The sequence below is a fragment of the Accipiter gentilis genome, chromosome 24, assembly GCF_929443795.1.
Source record: "Accipiter gentilis chromosome 24, bAccGen1.1, whole genome shotgun sequence".
NCBI classification, from domain to species: Eukaryota; Metazoa; Chordata; class Aves; order Accipitriformes; family Accipitridae; genus Astur; species Astur gentilis.
This window is the reverse complement of record NC_064903.1, coordinates 1,389,412-1,402,948: the sequence shown is the minus strand read 5'-3', so window position 1 is coordinate 1,402,948 and position 13,537 is coordinate 1,389,412. Positions and strand designations below refer to the sequence as shown.

Genomic DNA, 13,537 nt, shown 5'->3' with positions numbered 1-13,537 from the left:
CCACCCACATGAATATAGGTGATGGCCAGGAGCACACTGGCCACAGCAAAGCCCTCTCCTTGCCCAGACTGCCTCAGCACACTACTGTCCGGATCAGTAGTTTTGTGGGCAGGACTTGTGAGTCTTTCCCCCTTGCCCTTTACTGTATGGGGGTGGCAGTTTGTCTCCTCCAGCCTGGGGACTGCAGAAGGGGGTGAGCAGCCATCAGCTGCTTCGTGCATGGGCCTGCTGCATCCCGGGCCTGGTCCTGCTGGGGGTAGAGGGGTCACTGACCACTGTCTGCAACAGGGATGCCAAGGTTGATCACAAAATGCAATTTACTTGTTCATCCACATACTTCTGATTTTTAGCAGAGACCGACGATTGTCCCTTCATGACTTTGGGGTTGCAACAGCGTGGGAGTGAGAAGAGAGGAGGACATGGGGTTGTGCGTTCAGACAGCCTGTGGCATGAGTTTCATGTCTGCTGATGGTTGCCTGCTCTGCTTTTCTCTCTCCAACCACAATAAGCTGCACTGGCCTGAAGCGGCAGGAGTGCAAATTCTTCCTTGCAGCCAATATTTACAGGTTTGTGCTGCTGTGTTTGCTGTTGGGTCTCTCCCAGCCCCTCAAAAGATGCCAGGTGCAATGCAAGTGCCAGAAACACTTTTAAAATACTTGTGAAAGGAGTAAAGTGCTAGCAGAAACCTGCCTCGGTTTTTCATTTAGTTTATCTAAGACTAAGTGGAGAATATGTTTTTAAAGTTTCCTTCCAGCAACCTGGAAGGATTAATGTGGCCAGAGTGGCCTGACTGACAAAAATTACTCTGTGGAGCAGTTAAGTGAAGAGGTGGATATGGATGATGGGGGACGTGGTGGAAGCAGTGAGTGGGCAACACTCATCTACGGCAGCTCATCCTTCCTGCAAGCAAATTAAATATCTGCCTGGAGAGCAAAAGCTTCATGCTTCAGTGTCTTTCTGAAGACACCTTCGGGTGAACGATCACCCCAAATGTTGCTGTTGCACGTTGATGCATCCATTGTAGCTGCCAAGGGCTACCCAAGAAACATGCTGCTCCAGGGAGGGAATGTCCCTGGGGAAAGGACAGAGCTGTTACTCCTTTTCACAAATTGCATTTTCCTGCTTGTGTCTCCTGCTGTGCCTTTGCACAGCTTTCAGTTGCTTTTAGCTTCTCAGACATCCCAAGCTTGCTTAAAATGTGTGCAGAGTGCAGCAGCCCTTCCGTGCTATGACAAAGCGCCAATGGACGTGTGAGACGACCCCGCAAATACCCGGCCCTGCGTTGAGGAACCAAGTGGATGGGAACGGAGAACCTGCGCTCTGCTGGGCATGGGGAGAAAGAGAAGTTAAATTAAAAATGAAAATGCACAGTTGGCCACAAAACAATGTGGAAGGCAGAATCTGAGTGAGAGCAGCCTCTCCCTTAACACACACACACACAAAAAAAAAACCCAAACAACACAAAAAGTCTTGCTTGGCACGCAGTTTGTACTGAGCTAGTTGTGAGCTCCGCTTGTCTTAAAGGTCATTGTCCTTCCTGTCCAAACATGTCTGTCCTGCCCGTGGGGCTAAGCAACCTGGCCAGGGTATAGGAAACTACTGAAATGGGCAGATGTGACAGATTACAGCATGAGAAGCATCAAAACTCTGAGCTGGTGTGCAAGGCGCAGCTGGGTTTCACAGTGGCCGAGGTGAAGGAAATGAGAAACAATTGAACTTCTCAGATAACCATGGGGAGCACTGGGAACCTCTTGGGGAGCAGACTTGCAAGGTCAATATTGCCTAGGTAAAGCCAAATTGGCAATACCAGCTAAAGCTCAGATTGTCTAGGTAATGGTGTCAGGAATACTAGATTTGCGGATGGATGTAGCAAAATGAGGACCAATGAGGAAAAGTAATTACAGGCATATTTATTTAGAAGGAGACAGGCAGAGAAAGAAAGGGTCAAGAAATAGGAAAAGGGATGGCAAGGTCAGCATCGGGCTGACCATGGCATATGGGTCGGACGTGCTTTGGCAGGCTGGAGGCGCAGGCTGGGTGCTTTCCCTGGCTGGCAGGGAACACGCAGATGGGGCTGATGGAGCTGATGGGTATAACTGTGGTGGGGCTCTGGATCCAATGACACCTACATCCACCCACCTTTTCCTAATGCTTTACACACAGCTGTCCTGTCCCAGCATCCATCTCACTCGGGGTTTGGTGGTCCATGGGAGTCAGAAGGGGCCAGCCGTGCTCGGCAGGGCAGGAAAGCTTTCCCCAGTACTCTGGGGCAGAGCTCAAACCTTCCCAAGTCTCTCATCCCTCTCTTCCTCAGGCTAGAGCATGAAACTTGGTCTCCAGGTGGTCCTCTGATCCCAGGAGTGTCTCTCCCTTAAACCGAAATTCCCTTTCCAGAAAGCTTGTGGGACATGGATGATCCCACTCCACATCTGCCTTGGTGGAGGAAAAAGCTACTCGCAGTGGGACAAGTGTTTCAGAGCCTGCCTGAGCCTCTGGCCACCACTAGAAACAGGCTGAAGGATGAGTTCAACCTCTGCTCTGCTCAGGGAGCTGGGGTCCTCTCCCATGAACAGGATGGAAGATGACTGAGCTGTAAGAAAGGGACCACGGATTTTCTGGCCTCAGGCTTGGAAATGAACTGGGACATCACCTGTAATTGATACTGCTGCAAGAATTGAAATAGAAAACCTCTCCTAGAAGCAGTTTGGCACCGCTTATTCTGAGGGTCCAGCCTTTCTCAAAACACGGCATTTCGTGGAAGAAGGCCAGCTCTTGCATGCATTTCAGACCATGTGATGCTACAGCTTTTCCCCTGCCAGCCACGGTGCCAGGAGCAATCAGGTAGCTCTGCCTTCCTGCGCTGCCCACTCGCAGTGCCGGGGAGTGGCCGGCAGCAACGAAGGAGAGGAGCAATCGGCAGGAGAACAGCAAGGCTGGAGCCAGTCTGGGCTGGGAGTATCCGCGGCAGTGCCCTCGTGAGCACCGAGTCGGGAATCCAGTCCTGAAGACAGCAAAAACTCCTCGCACGGTACAGCCTGACCTGTTATTCTGGTTACAGTATGGACTTTGAAGGGGCTATTTTAAAAGGATGGCAATTTTTGATCCATTTTTCCTTGACAGATGCTGATGAGCTGTCCTGTGGAGCTGCTGGGGACCAGCTGGGTGCTCTTTGCAGGTAAATCGTCCCCAGACTGGGCCAGGTACCAAGGGCACCTGGTGGGGTCCGGACCAGGTCCTCGCCTGTTGCAAACCCGCGGAGAGCCGGAGGCTTCAGCGGAGCATTTGTGCATGGGGATCTCTGGTCCGTATAGGTTAGACTTTTTAGATGGGGCGAAATGCTTAACCTGAAAGGGAAGGGTGTCTCTGCTTTGCTGTCTAAACACAGAGGAGGTAGAAACGGCTCAAGAGCTAGGCACAGTGCCAAGACTAAAAGTCTACTGCAGATAGACTTGTACTGGGACTGATATATGTAATAACACAATTTGTGGCAGTTATACTCACGTGAGCAATCTCACAGTCTTCCTTATATATGCACTGTCTGCCTTGAAGCACCAATGTACGAAGATTTTCAGGGTGAGCATCTAAAATGGAACAGAAACCCATTACAATATACGCAGATTTTCAGATGCCGTGGTGTTTGAGTGTCTATAGGACGAGCTTTGGATATTGCAGTTGTAAAAGATGCCTGTGATGAAAGTGTTTTCTCTTATCTACTGCTAGTGGTACCGCATGTTCTGTATACATAGTGTTTTCCTAGAGTAGGGGGATTTTCAGTCATAAGATTACTTTTTCTCCCTGCACATCTTACAGTTTCGGGGGCATGAAGGCACAAAAATAAAAACCGATAGCTGTTTCTCAAAGTTATGAGAGTGAGAAATGAAAACCATCAGATGAGCTTGATTTACTTGGATGGTTACGCCTATTTTCTTTCCTACCTGTGCTCCAAAACTACTAAGACAGATGACTGGTCAAAGGACGGGTTTCAGGATTGTTTGCAGAGACGGCAGGCGGCAGTGTAAATGCACATGAACATCTGCTTATCGAGGCAGGAACCAAGTCACGGTGGAGAGAGAGAGAAGAGCAAACACAGCCTGTGCAGCTGGTGGCTCTGTGGCAGGAGCAGCCGGCCGCCCAAGGCACGCTCATCCCGCCTGCCCAGCATCCCTCCGCCTCGCCGCAGGCAGCCGGGTGCTTGGGGCCACCGACACTGGAAATGTGTTTTCACGACGTCTCTTTTTGTCGGGAAATGCGGCTGCGGTTGCTCGGTGGTGGGTGCCTGGGGACAGGCTGGGATTGCTGCCATGGTGCCCATCTCGGTGAGTCTCAGACCTGACGCTCCCATGCAAGGGCTAGACTGACAGCTTTGGCAAGGGGAAGAGGCTCTTCAGCAGAAATCCTGGTGCCTCCTTCAGAGCAGCCTCTTAGGAGTACTAGGATCGCCACCGGCAACTAACGGGCCCTCCGCCTGGGTAGTAGATAAATACCCTTTCTTTCATTCCCTCTGCCTAGGGCTGGCACCTTTCTTTAAAACCTTTAAGCTCACCCTTTTTTTTTTTCTTTCTTTTTTTAAAGAATCCACTTTACAGGATAGGACTGTAGTAGTGATTTCCACCTGGCTTCCTAGAAAGCTCTTTTTTTGAGAGGCGGAGGGGGGGAGCTGGGAGCTGTGACCTACCCACAGCAGCTCCTCTTGAAGTCCTCAAGTGCCTCTTAGAGCCCAAGTCATGACAAGCCCAGAAATTGCCATGGGTTTTGGGGACACAACTGTGTCCCACTCTGGTGGGAGTATGTGGACACTTTCAGCCCCAAGCAAGACCAGGAATTGGGAATGGGTCATGGAAATTAGGTCAGAATTGGGAACGCTTGTCCGGGAGTAAGCATCACTTGACCTTTATGTTTGGGTGAAAAACATGTTCTCAGCCCTGCAGCCAAGTATCTCAAAACACCCTGTGCTATGTTTATGCACCTACATCTTTTCTCTCAATAATGTCTCCCTGGCACAGGCCTGCCAGCACACGTGTGTCCTTGACACAGGAGGTACCAAAGCCTGTCCCAAGCTATGCCAACTTGCTCCGTGTCCCCGGCTCATCTTCCCTTCCCCTGCCATCCAGGGCTGCTGGTGCCTTTGCAACAGGCTGCAGAAGGGAGAGAAAAAGCCGCCGCTGTGGGATCCTCGGTGCTGCTTCCTGGGCCAGATAACATCACGCACATCTACTCCACGCGGTGGGAGTACCTCGATGGCACCAGCTCCCGCAGCATCCTGCAGTACTACAGAGGGTCTCACGACCCGGCCATCTGCGCGCCCTATGCAGGACGAGCCGTCTTCCATCCATCCAATGGATCTCTCTTGCTGGAGGACGTCCAGGAAAGCGACAGTGGCATCTACAAAGTGACTGTCAACGCAGGAGACAGGGAGAGCCTGAAAATCCTGCTGGAAGTCCTCAGTAAGTGGTGGGCACGGGAGGGAGGAGCGGGGTGATGGATGCAAGCAGAGCAGTGGCATTGTTTGACTGTATATGGCCCACCAGCCAGCCAGGGGGATTTGGAGAAGGGGTTTGAGCTAAATCTAACGGGCCACTCATGAGTTTGTTTGAACCTGCCATGCATGGAGGCATCACCAGGGAGACTTTGGGAAGAGATTCCCAACTTGTCCCAGTGGAGAAGATCTGGTGGTGCTGCCCAAGGAGACTTTCTAGGGTGCCTGGCTGTGACAGAGGGCTGGGCTCCATCCTGGAAAGACAATTTCCTCCTTTGTTTTCTACTCCCAGTGGAGGGATGGAGGGACTGGTGGGACATTGTGTATCCGCTGCCACCCGCGGAGAGTACCTCCGGCACTTTTATGAGGGAGACCAGGCAGAGCCAAAGGAGCTCAGCCCAGCAGGGTAGGCTGTATGGAGAAGCCACAAAAAAAATCTCCCCCTCAGCCCCTACTGATAGGTAGCCTGCTTGCAATTTGCCAGCACCAGCCACTGCTGCACAGATAAGAGCACACTTTAAAGAGAAGTTCCTCCTCGATATCGCTCTCAGCAATTCCCTTTAATTATTTGCTCTGGTGTTACCCTTTCTCTGCTGGAATAACATCACTGCCATAATGCTACCACAGCCCTTCACCACCCATTTCTCCTTTCCACACATATAAACCCAAATGGGATCTGCCTCCTTTTCCTCTTTTTTCTCATTTCCTGACATATTTTTAAAATGCTCTGTACTTACCCAAATGCAACAAAAACAATGACTTGGCTAGAAAAAAAAGCCCGAACGCAGAAAGCACAGCGGCTCTATGCAGCGCAGGACTTTCCAAGGGAAAGGCACATGCGATTGCACTGTTGCAGACTCAAGGATGCTGCGGTGAAAATTGCAGCCCAGATCCCCATCATGGATGCTCCAGGTCATGTCTGAGAGAAGTGCTGGTGTTTCTGTCCCCTTTCCAGAGCCCGTGTCTCGCCCTCAGCTCCAGAGCAGTTCTCTCGTGGCCCAGGCCACCGGTGAGGTGCTCTGTGATGTGGTGGAGGGCAGGGTGGACGCCATCACCTGGAAGAAGGATGGGCAGCCCCTTCCCCCGGACAGAGGTTTCTACCTCTCCAACAGCTTCAGCGTTTTGTACCTGAGGTCGGCAAAGAAGTCAGACTGCGGCTCCTACTCCTGCAATGCCAGCAACAGGATAAGCTGGCAGGAAACCTCCCTAAACGTCACTGTTGCAGGTGATCACTGCTGGGGTTTTCACCTCCCACCGTTCTTCCTTTTCTCCACCCTTCCCTGGGGTTCCCTGTGTGGTTTCATCCCGTCCCATCCCTCTGCCTCCATCCCCCAAAGTTGGGCCGCTTTCTCGTGAGGTTGTGGCCCACGTGCTGTTGACAGGAGCTCCCCATCATAGGATGATCAGCAGCAATTCCCAGTCTCCGCTCCCACCAAGGCACAGTCCTTGGCAGGATGGGTGGCGGGAGATTGGCTGTTCCCACTTGGAGAAGGTCCCAAGCGATGGCCCTTGGCCAAGGTGATGGTGAGCAGGGTATGGGCAGGGGGGTAGTGGATGGGAAGCCCACAGGCAGCATGCGTCCCAGGTTGGACATCTCATGGACCACAGCCTGCAGCAGAAAGCGCTGATTTGGCCAATAAATTGAATTTGTCCTGGTGATGGAGGAGCCCCACGACGCACCAGAGTCATCCATGCTGGTGCTGCTGGTGGCCTGACTCCTGGCTCCTCGGGGGTTTTTCCCAGGTCTCTCACCTCCCTTGCAGGACGCGCTGAGGATTGCAGTGGTTGCTGTGGTCTTTGCTGCCGTCTCCGGATGGGGATTAATTTTTCCTGTCTGCCAGTCCGAAAAGCTAAGAATAAGTGAGTTTTCAGTTGGAGGGCTGCCAAACGCTCATTTCCTTCATCTGGTGGGGGACAGTGAGGAGCATTGCTGTGGGAAGAGCTGGTAAACAGCTACTTCCCTTTCCTGCTGTCTAAGCATCTTGTCTTCGCATCATCTGGAAGGTCTTTATAAGAGTAGAGAAAGTTCCCTTGGCAAATTTTTTTAATGGTGAAAAAACTGATTTTACTCTGTTTTCAAGCTAGGTTAGATCCTGGTACTTCCCAGACATTTTTGTTCTAGAGAGTTGAGGTGATTGATTGACACCTTTATAGAAAAAAAATGTTTCTCAGGAGCATTTTTCTTATTACAAGGCTCCATTTGTAAGAGAGTCTGTTTAATAATACACTGTACCGGGGGGCACAGAGCCCCTTCCAGCTGCCCACACTAAAGAGTGGGTCAAACCCACTGGGCGCTGGCCAGGGATACCCCACAGCATCCCAGGTGGGAACGGGCTGCGTCCCACCCCGAGGAAGGGTTGGGGGCTGGCGTGGGACATCACAGGGGTTCACGGCAGTCACCCCACGCTGCTCTGGGTGTCTAGGAGGGGAGCTGTGGAGGTGGCTCAGTGCCTACACCTGCGGGCTGGTGTGCATCGCCTCCATCCTGGCTGGCACCGCCGGGATCCTCTGGATGCGAGAAGAAGGTAGGAGGTGGCTGCAGGGTGGTTTGGGGGGGGGGTGTGCTGTTCAGACCCCTCTCCTTTCCCCTGTGCAGGGTGCAGCACGGAAAAGCAATCCCTGCTGTGCAAACCAGCTGGGGTGAAGACCTCATGGGAGATGTAGAGGCTCATGGGGGTCAGAGAGGAAAGCGGTGCCCGGAGAGGAAGGGTCACGCAGCCAAACACGTGGGGATAGACCCAGCCAGAGCGACACGTGTCTTCCCCATGTGTGATCTCAGCTAGTCATGGGGGCCTGGACCACCGTATGGATTACACACCCATCTATAGAATTACTATGGTTATTCCCCTTTATCCAGAGCGCCTTCCCAGAGTTAATTGTAGAAGGGCAGTTAAAATGATCGAGGGATGGAGAGGCTGCTTGCAAGGACAGCTTGAAAAGGCTGGGAGTCAGGAGAGGGTGGAAAAGGGGTATGATGGAGGGTTACAAAATGATGAAAGTGGTAGACAAATGCAAGAAAGTGGTAGACAAATGCTTGTCCTGTTTTCTTTCAGGCCCTTCTATTGCGATCATACTGCCAGAGATCGCCCTTACATATGTGATGGTGGTAAACTTCGTGGTCTCTGCCACCGTGACCTTCCAGCCTACAAAGCTCACCCAGCTGAAAAGCAAAACAGGTGAGCTGTTTTACCAAGGATAGCATGGAGGGAGATAAAACTGGTCCACGGGGTTTTTATTTTGCCCAAAATCTCATCCTTAACTTTTTTAAATGAAAACTTTATTTCTACTTCTGTGCTAACTCAGGCTGGTGGATTAACCACCAAACCACGGGTGAGGGCAGACCTCCATCCGTGTCTCCTAACACATATTAACATGACTTTGTCATCTTTCCCTCTGCCAGCACAGCGCATGATGGGCTACGCTGCTCCCGGAGGAGTGGTTTCAGTGGTGCTGACAACCAGCTTCCTCATAAAGAACATCCACCATCGCCACGGTGAGAGGGGATGCTCCAGGGACCACCCCAAGGATGTGAGGCTAAAACTTGTCCACAATATTTAATCCAGATATCCCTTCAACTCAGCCATTCAGATTTAGTCCTGCTCAAAAAAGGTCCAACAAATTGGGGTTTTCAGGGCAGTGAAATCTTTGCAAAAGCAGAACTAGTTTTTATCCCCCCCTCCCCAGCCCCCACCTTTTTTCCCTCTAGTGTGTGTGCATGCTTTCACGGTGGCAATTTGCCTTTCTCCTTTCTCTGCTCCGGATGGCGTTTTATGCTGGCGCCTGGTTGGTTTGACCACAGAAGAAGGATGCACGGATTTCGTGGATGTGACCGCCCTCACAGTCAGCACGGCGGCCGTGTCGGCCCTCCCGCTCCTCGCCATCTTCCTCTGCTGTAAGTATCCCTGCTCCTTCATTTCCCTGCCCCTCTGAGTGCCTTCTATTTAGTGAGCTGGTTTCCCTCTGCCCCCACACAATCAAGCAGCCATGTGAATTATTTAAAAACTGTTTGGCTCTTCCGAAGACCCCAAGCCCTCTCCATTGACTGTTCCCCTTCCCTGGTGAGCCCCAGGCACCATCCCCGAGTACAACATCCCGTGCTGTGCGTTCAGTGCCTCTCATACACTTTCTCCTGATGCCTGGGAACAGATTTGTCCTTTTGCAGATCACACGACTCAGGGGTGGCTGAAGGACCGTGACTCCAGTTGGGCGGACAAGGAGAGGTACATTCCCTATTGCCTTTTTACATGCAAAGTCATACCATCTTGAAGGGAAAGGAGCGGGATATGGAAACTACTGTGTGCCTTGTTTTAAGTCCTAGACCCCAGGAAAGATGCAGTCCAGAGCTGCCCTCCCAGCCCCTGATTTCACCCTGGGTTCAGTGGGCAGCTCTGGGGGACGTCCCCATCCAGCAAAGTGTTTGAGTGCCTGCTCAAATCTCCCCACAAATCTCTCCCTCATGGCCTCAGCCTGAAGCCCTTAAGCCTGAATTCCTCCTGGTTTCATCCCAGCACTTTTGCTTTCAGCCATGCTGTGGATGCATTTGGCCTTAGTCAACCTGCAAGCCCTGCGGGAAAGCCCCCAGGGCATTGCAACCTCATGAGCCTCAGCCAGCTTCTCTTTGCCCCGGCCAAAACCATCCTGAGATACAGAGGAACGAGTATCGCAACCACAGCCATTTGTTGGGTCTTTGGGCCATGCAAGGGTGGGCACGGAGAGAGGCCACCGCAGCCCTCGCCTCTGCCTGGCACTCGGGGCAGGGCTCGATGGGCACACCAGAGCCCCGCTCCAGCGATGCTCAGCACATCCCACCTCCTCTTCCTTCCAGGGCCTTTGAAATGTCTCAGCCCAGCAGCAAGGATGCTGTTTCCACCTGTTAGAAGTCGGTTGGGGTGTTTCTCACTTGGCTGAGTCAACGTCATCTTTCTCCCAGGCTTAATGGGTTCGTGGCTCTCAGTTTTAGTGAGTTTGAGCCTCTGTGATACCTCTAATAAACGGCAGCGAGATGAACTCATTTCTGCCGTTTTGGTTTTTAACACAGAATCGGGGGAGGCCAAATGCACATTTTTCCCTTTCTTTTTCTTGAAAACCAGGCCCTAAAGCAGAGAAGCGCCTTTAGAGGCAGTTGCAGGAGTCTCTCTCACTAGATCATCACAAGAATGAAGCTGCATCTTTCGTTAAATGGATGTGGGCAACCAAACGCACCCACCTCACCCTTTCCTGCTGACATGCTTGACTTGTCGCTCCCCGGCGCAGATGATTTCAGGGCATGTTTGGGGGGGGGCCGGGGGGCTGTGGGTGTCAGGCTCTCTCCCCCTGAATCCACAGGTCTATGTGCTGCCTGGACCCTTTAGTATGGGACAGCATCTCCAGGGACCGCTGTCCCCCCCTGCGGCGAGGCTTGGAGGGGGCCAGTAGCTGACCCGAGCCTGCTCTTTAATCTGTTTGCTTAAATGTAAATCATTCTATCCAAGCCCTGACCCTGTGTCAGGGTGTGTCGATATCTCCTCCGCTCCCAGCTGTGTTTTCTGCCTACAAGGATGGGCTGGGCTGTGGGGCCGTTTCGGGGTGGTGATGGGGAGGCCAGAATTTGGATGCTGCCTGCACGAAGGCAGTCCTGCCTGCACTTTAGGGCAGGGGCTGTCTCGCTCCTTGGTTTTTTGCTGCCTGTTCAGGCAGCGTCACGTCCGCGGCTCCCCCACCCCCACTTCCCTTTTCTGCGTAGAGAAACAACAGCTTCTGGGCCTCTTGTATTAAGAAAATGGGGAAAAAAATCCTGTTACCTTCGGCAGGAACCGTACTTTCTATGGACCCCTCGCCAAAAGACCGGACTTAGGAGGAGCATGCAACTGAAGATCAGGAGTTAAGCAAGATGGATACAGAAGAAAAGTATACATTAAAACCAAAAGTGAGGGGTTAGACTCTGGGCACCCTGTGGTTTTTACTCCAGTTGAGCAACTGTGGCTGGTTTTAGCCGTTGGAAGGGAGGGAAGCCATGACTTGTAGCTTTATCTTGGGTTAAGTCTTCAGAGTCTGGCAAGTTTCAGGAACATCAAACCGCAAGAGGCCACAGAGGTTGTTATGGCCTTTGGCATCAGCTAATTGCACAATGCAAATTGAGTGGTGGAGATGAAGTAACTCACAAACCTAGCAAGTGTCTCAGGGAAAATGTCCTCATCCCATCAGGATGCCAATATGATACTCAGCTTCTTGCTGGTGCCCGAGAGCAGCCTGCTCTGCTGTACCAGAGATCACAGCTGTATTAGAGGTAGGAGTTAAGAATTCACCCAGTTCTATGGCTTTTTAAAGTCTCTTCTTCAGTTGTGTGTCGTCATCTCCCCTGCTATTCCTGCAAACGTAAGTGAGCCCTGCAGTTCTGCGTGCTGGAAAACTCACGGCCAGCCCAAAGGGAAGCAAACACAGACAGACTGATGGTTACCACCATTTGTAAAGGGAATTTTCTCCCTCTTACAAGCACAATGTCTAGCTAATGGACGGAAAGGAGCTTCGCTGAGGGGCCATGGACCATGTTTATAAATCTCTGAGCCTTATGTCCTGCTTTCCTGTTGCCCTAGTAGCAGCGAATATGAATTATTTATTGCTTTTGTGTTTGCTTAGCCCTTGTCAGCAGGGTCTCTGGCTTTTCTGTAATACCATTAAGGTTAAAAAAAAAGTGGCTGATTTAATCTAGCAGGCTAAACTAGACATGCTGAGGATACACGGTTGCTCAGGACCATGGCCAGATGGCTTGTGAATGCTGACAGGGACAGAGACTCCACAACTTCTCTGGGCAGCTGTGCCAGCACTTGGTCACCCTCACAGTTAAGACAGTGTTTCCTTCTATTTGGACTGAATTTACTTTTTTAATGTGTGCCCATCACCTCTTGGCCTGTCAGTGGGCACCACTGAAAAGTCTAGCTCCCTCTTCATTACAACCCGCTTTAGATATTTATCCCCCTTGATGAGACCCTCCTGAGCCTCCTCTCCTCCAGGCTGGACAGTCCCAGCTCTCCCAGCCTCTCCTGGGGTGTGAGATGCTTCAGTACCCAAAGCATCTCTGTGGCCCTTTGCTGGACTCTCTCTGTATTCTTCCTGGACTGAGGAGCCCAGAACTGGTCCCAGCACTCTGGATGGGGACCCACTGGTGCTGAACAGAGAAGGGTCACCTCCCCCGACCTGCGGTGATGCTCCTCCTAATGCAGCCCAGGACACCGCTGGCCACCTTTGCTGCATGAGCATGTTGCTGGCTCGTGGTCAGCGTGGTGTCCACCAGGACCCCCAGGCTCTGCAGAGCTGCTTCCCAGCTGGCCAGCCCCTACGTGTCCTGGTGCCTGGGGCTGTTCCCCCCCAGGGGCAGACCTTGGCACATCCCCTTGGTGAACAGCACAAAGTCCCTCTCAGCCTGTTGAGGTCCCTCTGGATGGCAGCATGACCCTTGGGTGTACCAGCCGCTTCTCGCAGCTTTGCATCATCAGCAAACCTCCAGGTCATTAATGAAGATGTTAAACAGGACCGGGATGCAGCATTAGCACCACCCCCCCGGGCCCGGCTCTTCAGCCAGTTTTCAACCCATCCTACTGCCCAATTCTTTGACCCAGACTTGGTCAGCTCGGTTTTGAGGATGCTGTGAGAGACGGTGTCAACAGACCAGCTTGCCCAGGCCGATGGTGGTGGGTAGAAGGTGGCACGTGGTGAGGAGCTAGAGGTCCCAGGGGATAGGGACGGGCTGGGGATGCTTCCCAGAGCCGCAAGCTCTCTGGCGGAGTGGGAAGCTGGAGGTCTGTCGCAGTCGAGACGGACAAACGACAAGTATGCGTTCTTATAGTACAAGCAAAGATGTTTTTCTTATTACTACAAGCCAGCAAATTTATACCCATTATACTCGTTACCTTGTACATATGTCTGTCCCTTATCGCTCAAAAAGTTGTCAGAAGTTGTTTTTCTCGCCCCTCATCGGGTGACTTTTTCAGGTTCCTTATCACAACCGCAAACGGTCAACACGTTCCTTAAACTTAGTTTCCCAGGCATGCTACTCATCCCTTCTTGCTCTCTCATGGGAACGCT

At 52.0% G+C, this 13,537-nt stretch overlaps 1 protein-coding gene across 3 annotated transcripts; it reads left to right on the top strand.

Annotated features, from left to right (window-relative positions):
- Positions 1 to 3,181: 3,181 nt before the first annotated feature.
- LOC126050065 (uncharacterized) lies at positions 3,182 to 11,375 on the top strand. Of its 3 annotated transcripts, none has more exons than XM_049827445.1 (12): positions 3,182 to 4,316; positions 5,004 to 5,037; positions 5,112 to 5,444; positions 5,769 to 5,882; positions 6,432 to 6,701; positions 7,220 to 7,336; positions 7,900 to 8,001; positions 8,530 to 8,652; positions 8,877 to 8,969; positions 9,276 to 9,368; positions 9,639 to 9,696; positions 10,302 to 10,487. In XM_049827445.1, the coding sequence occupies exons 1-12, from the start codon at positions 4,020 to 4,022 to the stop codon at positions 10,351 to 10,353; spliced, it is 1,686 nt and encodes a 561-aa protein (XP_049683402.1). In that variant the 5' UTR covers positions 3,182 to 4,019; the 3' UTR covers positions 10,354 to 10,487. The 3 variants fall into 3 exon arrangements, with proteins under 3 accessions (XP_049683402.1, XP_049683403.1, XP_049683404.1); XM_049827446.1 differs by having other exon boundaries at positions 9,623 to 9,696; XM_049827447.1 differs by lacking the exons at positions 5,769 to 5,882; positions 10,302 to 10,487 and adding an exon at positions 11,266 to 11,375.
- The last annotated feature ends 2,162 nt before the right edge of the window (positions 11,376 to 13,537 follow it).